Here is a 6,578-nt window from a genome sequence, read left to right as displayed (position 1 = left end):
ATTTCAGGTCTATAAAACAAATTTTTAAAACTAATATATATATATATATATATTTGTTTTTTTGTTTTTGGATTATTCATCAGCATAATAAATATCTAAAGGAAAATTTAGTTGTAAAAATAATTTTTATATTATTTATGGTAAATTGAGCGATACACTGAAAAAACGTTTAATAATTTGTCAAAAATAATAAAATTTAAAACTTAAGGTATTTGGTTGAAAGTAGATTAGATTATTTGGTTTGTATAGGCATTAAGTAGCGCATGGAGGGAAGCTTATGAACATAACGGAGATGATGTAGTTTTAGTACCGAAGGGAGGTTTCTAATTTTGCCATTGGTGCTTGAAGGTCCATGTAAAGGATCCATTGGTCTGGATATTAAAGGTGAGATGTTGGCTCCAGTTGCCAAGAGTTTCGCCATTGGTGAATATTGGCTTAGTATTTATCAAGTCGACACCTTTTTCGTTGACGGTCCTAGAAGCTTGAACGGTGGTGGTTCTTCAGCTTGGTTTTCCAACAGTTCTAACCGTCCAATTGTAAGTCTATTTTTAGGTTTAAATAATAAAAAAGAAATTGATTGGTTAGGTTAGCCGTTAAATGGATGCAATCATTTTACATTTATTTTAAATTTACACCAAAATATATTTGTGTGTATGATATAATGTTTGGTTCAATGTAGATTATGAAACTTTTTAATGTCAACACTACCAGAATTGCAAAGATAACATCGTCCAATAGCAAGTTTTTCCATTTTGCTGTGCATGGATGTCGTGATGTCACATTTGATCACGTTACAGTGATAGCTCCAGTAGATAGCCCCAATACAGATGGAATTCACGTTTCAAACTCAAGCGGTGTCAACATTATGCATTCAGTGATTGGCATCGGAGACGATTGCATCTCTCTAGGCCCTGGAAGTAAATTCATCAACATAACAGACGCCCAGTGTGGTCCAAGTCATGGAATTAGCATCGGTAGCCTCGGAAAGTACCCAAATGAAGAAGATGTCTCTGGAGTCATAGTAAGAGACTCCACATTTGTTGGCACAGACAACCATGTGAGCATCAATACATGGTCAACTTCATTTTCTAGTTTTGTTAGCAAGATCGCTTTTCTCAATCTCGAAATAAAGGTTGTAAAAAATCCTATCATCATTGATAAAAAATATTGCACTGACTGCAATGAACATAAAATCGTACATATATTTAAATTTGATAGTCGTTCGATTTTAGTAAAACTATAAATGGTGAATAATTCTAAAGTAAAATGTGGTTTGTGGTTGATAGAATAACTCAAAAGTGTAAATTAGAGACGTGAGATATGAAGACATAAAGGGGAGTTCAACATCTCAAGTGACAGTAAATTTTGAATGCAGCCAAGTTCTTCTCGGCCGAAGGCATAGTGTTACAAGACATTAACCTCTCCTTCAAAGGTGATGGTCAACCAATTTCTATTTGTCACAATGTGAAGGGCTCTGCTTTTCGCAAACAACTTCCTTCTTCTTGCCTTTAATTACTTTATGTTCTTTATTCTTCCTTAGTCTAGATTTGGCATTTCAATAAAGATTTGTTCCTTTTTACCATTTTCAATTTAGAAATCCTTTTGTTTTATTTGGAATCAAAATAGTTTTTAAGATTTTGAAGATTTTTATGATTAAAGAAAAAAAGAAATGAATGGAAGGAAATAATGTTAGAAGAAAGAGAAGTTGATAAGATAAAACACTTGGACCTAATTTTAAAAATAGAACAAATAAATAAAGTCTATAAAAGAAAAGCTGAGGGACTCTCTCACCCTTCAAGTTTGAAAATCATTTATTTTATTCTTTCATTATTTTTTGCTGAGCATTTAGTTAATAGTCACAAAATTATTGAACTTGATTACAACTAATTAGATAGTCCCTCTTCCATTCTCATGACGGGTTTATGAAATTGTGGTATTGGTTCTTGACCCATTTCTACACACGATTGTGACTCTTCATGTAGCCATACATGTCATCATCTTATGTGATTTTAGTCAAGCTCGATAGTATGTGTTTATTGATACCTACCGCGTGACAAGAGCACTACCAGGTTCAACTTAGGTCATTGAGTAGTGCTATTGAAGGTACCGATAGAAATAGAAGGAAATCGGGTTCCAATGTACCCTTCACGCTGCTAGCAACCTTGTAAACTTTCTTAACTTTTCTTGGATAATGTGGAGATTTAGTTGGTTCTTAGGGTGTAGCGCCCGAGTATTAAACAAAAAAAAATTCAAGTCACAATAGGGGCAAACTAATCATTTTGCCCTTATTACTTGAGCTGTCTATTTTGGTTGAGGCATAATTTGGAAAAGAGAAAGAAGAGGGGAGAGAAAGGAGAAAGAAGAGGGAAAGAAGATTAAGTTTTTTAGGAGGGAGGAGGAGATCAGATCAAAACCGACGCCGGAGATCCGAGTCCCCAATCTAAACCGTCAATAGTCCGAGGGTAGGTGCTCTCACGAATCGCACCTTCCTATTTCGTCAAAACGTCCAAGAACTTCAGGTTAGTCCACGAGTGTCTAGATCAAGAAATCATCAAGATTTTCGTGTGTTAGCGACGTTTTGTGTTGATCCTTGGACTCTTACCCTCAATAGCGTTATCTGGTTAACTTTCGGAGTGAAGTCGGCCAAGATTGGCGTTCGAATAAGAGTTTCAAGAAAACGCGATCTTCGGTAAGAACTCGTGTTTTTCTCCAAATTCGAACTCAAATATTAAGATCTGTGATTATCAGAAAAATATAAGAAAATTATTTCGAAGGAGGAGAATATCAGATCTACAAGGTTAGTAAAGAAAATTTGTGGAATCGGATTACGGATTGGAAGATAAAAAAAATCGGAAGAAAATAGATCGAAACGCGAAAGAGGACTGGAAAATGAAAAAAAAAAACGCAGGAGGCTGGAGACGCCGCCACGCGTCGGCCGGCGTGCGGAGGAGCCGGTGATCGACACGTGTCGATCACCGATTGGTGAGGCACGTCCTCACCCGGCAGCGGACACGCGTCAGGCACGCAGATCCCGCCGGCCCGACCCGGCGCCACCAACCCGCGTCGCACGCGAACCGCCCGACCCAGTGCCTCTGACCCGCGTCTGCTCGGGAAGCAGCGCGTGGGCACGAGCGCGTAGGATATGCGCGTAGAGACCCTCCAGGGCGAGTGTGACGCGCGTGGGGGCGCGTGAGACACTGTTTGTCTTCCTGTTCGGTCTCTGTTTGCTTGTTTTCCTACCAGATTTTGATGCTGACCTTATTATTATGTGAATTAGGACATGGAAAGGAAATTTCAGAATTGTTGGAAACAATTCCGCCAAGAAAACTCGAACTTGGGAAGGCACGCGACAACCATGTAAGTAGCTATTTGGATTCCCAGAAGCAATTCTTGTAGGGACCTTTAGGAACAAGCATGCATGCTACCACCCATTAACTTAGCTAGCTAGACCTAGTATATTAGTATGGGAACTGCGAAAATGATATGATTAAGGAAAGCTAGTTATTAAATGTTTATTAAATCTGTTTGATTGAGAATCTGATAGAGTCTGTATGCATTTGAAGGATGGGAAAACTTGTGAAATCTGCGCTCCGGGTAAAGATGGTCGTTATCTTCCCGTTGAGCATGTTTGTTAATATTGTATGAACTGCTGCGTGTTAACTCTTATGCATGATGAATGTTTGTGTTATCTTTCTTGATGAATAGGAAGAAATTATGAGCTTAGATTAGTGTGCTTGTGACTAAGTAGGCTAGACGAGACCATAGATTGGGGGACCTCTAGAATACCGTGCATTTAGACCCGCAAAATGATTACTGGCGGATCCAGAGCCCAGAATTCCAAACCCGATAGGTTTCTGAGACCAGGCACGAGAATCCCAGAGATACACGAATCCAAGTCTAAGCCACAAGGTTCCACCCTAGAAAGAATTAGGTCACCACGGTAACTGTAGGTAGCCCGCTAGAGTTGAGCAGTGTAGATAGTGTCATTAGAACCTCCACTTTCCTCTCTCCTCCGATATCGTACAGTTGAGACAGAGCTCCGGTACGGTGATCGTTGAGCTTAGCAGATCCGGATAGGGAAGTGTGACAAGTGCCCAGACCTAGTGGTGTAGCTAAGGGGTCTTCTGAATAGGACTCCTGGGCCGTAGAAAGCCGTCCCTGAGCGGGAGACGTGGAGCCACATAGGATAACTCAGTAGCTAACCGGCACACAGGGGGTCGCACCCCGTTTAGTGGATGTATGGTCTCGTGTGAGGGTCGTCAGTTAGCCTCCATGGATGATGTTCAGAGAGAGTCACGTTTTCAGATCCAGCCATACAATCCCCTCAGATTTACTTATGAGGTCGCGCAGATTTACTTATGAGGTCGCGCCTCACCTCAGAACACTGATCTTTTCACTGCTTAAGATGGGCAAGCCTCCGAAGATACAGAAAAGAGAGTTGCAGCTTAGTTCACTCTCCTTAGAAACCCGAGAAAGACTGTGGTTACCCACCAAGATAAGGATGCGAAAAGAGCCTACAAGTAGGCTGCTTACTGAGTATTTTTATACTCATTCCTTTCTACTCTTTTTTTTCAGGTGAATGATGTCATGGATCGAGGCGGGAATGCATGCTGAATCTTAATGCCACAGAGGAGTGTCCTGGGGCGTCTAGGAGTCTGTGCATAATTTTGTTTATATCTGTCATGCATTGTTTTGTAAACCGTTTACATACTTTTCATACTTGAACACCTTGTTTCAGATTTCAAACCTTTTACATAATTGCTAAAGTTTTTTTTTTGTAATCTCGTCTTCTCTATTTGCTTTTACACGATTTCATTGCATAGTCTGTTGGTCAGCCCTTGATTTCGAGATTCAAATTTTGGGTTGTGACATAGGGCATCTAGATGGTTTAATTCTTGAACTCACATAATTAGGACATTCTAGACGAGCTAGTCTAGTTTTGGGAACATTAAGGTTTTTACCATTGATTGTTGCTCACGATTCTAGGGTTCTAAGTCTACTGGAAAGCTTTTCACCTAGGTCAAGGTAACCATTCTATCTCTAGTTCTCTATCCTTAACTCAGCATATCCTGTAAGCTTTCTTGGGGAGATAATGCTATCAATCAATTAGAATAAAGTATTCATTCTCTAAATATACAAGCCAACTAAGTTAGGCAATAATGTCCTTCAATAATCTTGAGCACATAACGCATTCTCAAAAAGCATATATGCTAGCTCACTGAAGAGATAACAACCATCAACCACCTAGAACACAATGAAAATTATTTAGAAAACATACATTTTAAAATTCTCATACTAAGGCCATTTCATTCATTTTTCACATCATAAATTGCATTCTCATACATATGACCCTTCTAAAGTCTTAATCATGCATAGTCTAAAAAATCGAGAAATGGAAAAAACAGTTATGGCAGTAGCTGTGGTGGAGAAATCTTCAAATTCACGTGGATAAGTAAGAAATCAATTAGGTAGATTTTGTGAGCGAATAAGCTTAGCTTAGTAAAAATAAGTTATTAACTTGGAACAATTTTAGGAGAATTGTGGGTAGTTATTAACTCGAGCATGTTCAAAAAAAAATGGTAAGTGTTTTGCTCACGAGAATTATTAGTAGATATTAACTTGTGGAGAAAGTTTAGGAAATTAGCCAAGTGTTTTTATAGGATGAAATAGTCTTCAAATGTACCCTTCATTCACAACAACAAAAGGAATTTTAAAAGCATAGGCCTTAAGGTTATTTACCAAGAAACTTTCCCTCAAATTATTCTTTTTTATTTTAGTTATTTGTTTTAGTGTACTTAGATCAACCGTCAAAACCAACATTTGGTATTAAAACTAACATGTCAAAACAAATGTATCACCACAGAAAATAAGAGTAGCATTCACTGTCATCCATGCAAGGGAGTTTTGCCTTTACCTAAAAAAAATAAGAGTAGCATATGGCTTCAGTATCGTAAGAAATACTTAGTTAGTCACCCCACTATTGTGGTTAGTAATGCAATCACACACATATAATGATGAGACCTATCCTCTAAAACCATAACATGGCCTTGTGATAAGGCAATTCGAATCCTCAACCCAATGATCTAGGCCTTTGTCGAAGAAAAAACCTTTGAATCAAACAAACTAACACCTCTTTATACAATATTCGAATTAACCAAGAGATAAGAGTAAAATTAGATTTCCTCTTAAGATCAAAGATCTAAAAACAAGATCTGAAACCTTGTTCGAAATTGAGTCACTCCACAATCAAACTTGATCAAGACTTGATAGAACGGCTCAGATGCAATCTACAACCAGAATTGCTTGAAACATAGAAATGGAAAAAATGATGCTCAAATTTCCAAGGGTGAAATTCTCAACTTGTGAGCTCAATTTCATTCATAAAAAAATATGCTTTTCCATATCAATACATATATAGACTCTTCACAAAGGAAACTTTTAACTCTTCAAATGCCAACTAAAAGAAGTTAGTTGCCATGATTGGTAAGGTTTTTAAGTTTTTAAGGAAGGATAATTTACTTTCTTCTTATTCAATCGTTGCCCTAGATTACTCTCCATGGGAGACTAAGAAGGTCACG

General features: G+C 38.1%; 1 protein-coding gene across 1 annotated transcript; it reads left to right on the top strand.

Moving 5' to 3' along the window:
• The first annotated feature begins 389 nt into the window (after positions 1-389).
• Positions 390-3,396, top strand: LOC111810457 (exopolygalacturonase-like). Its single transcript, XM_023697165.2, has 3 exons — positions 390-536; positions 680-1,057; positions 3,244-3,396. Exons 1-3 carry the CDS (start codon positions 390-392, stop codon positions 3,394-3,396), a joined length of 678 nt encoding a protein of 225 aa, XP_023552933.2.
• The last annotated feature ends 3,182 nt before the right edge of the window (positions 3,397-6,578 follow it).

Source organism: Cucurbita pepo, chromosome 14 (genome assembly GCF_057944985.1).
Source record: "Cucurbita pepo subsp. pepo isolate OVF chromosome 14, ASM5794498v1, whole genome shotgun sequence".
NCBI classification, from domain to species: domain Eukaryota; kingdom Viridiplantae; phylum Streptophyta; class Magnoliopsida; order Cucurbitales; family Cucurbitaceae; genus Cucurbita; species Cucurbita pepo.
Note: the sequence above shows the minus strand (reverse complement) of the source record. Positions and strands in the feature narration are given on the sequence as shown.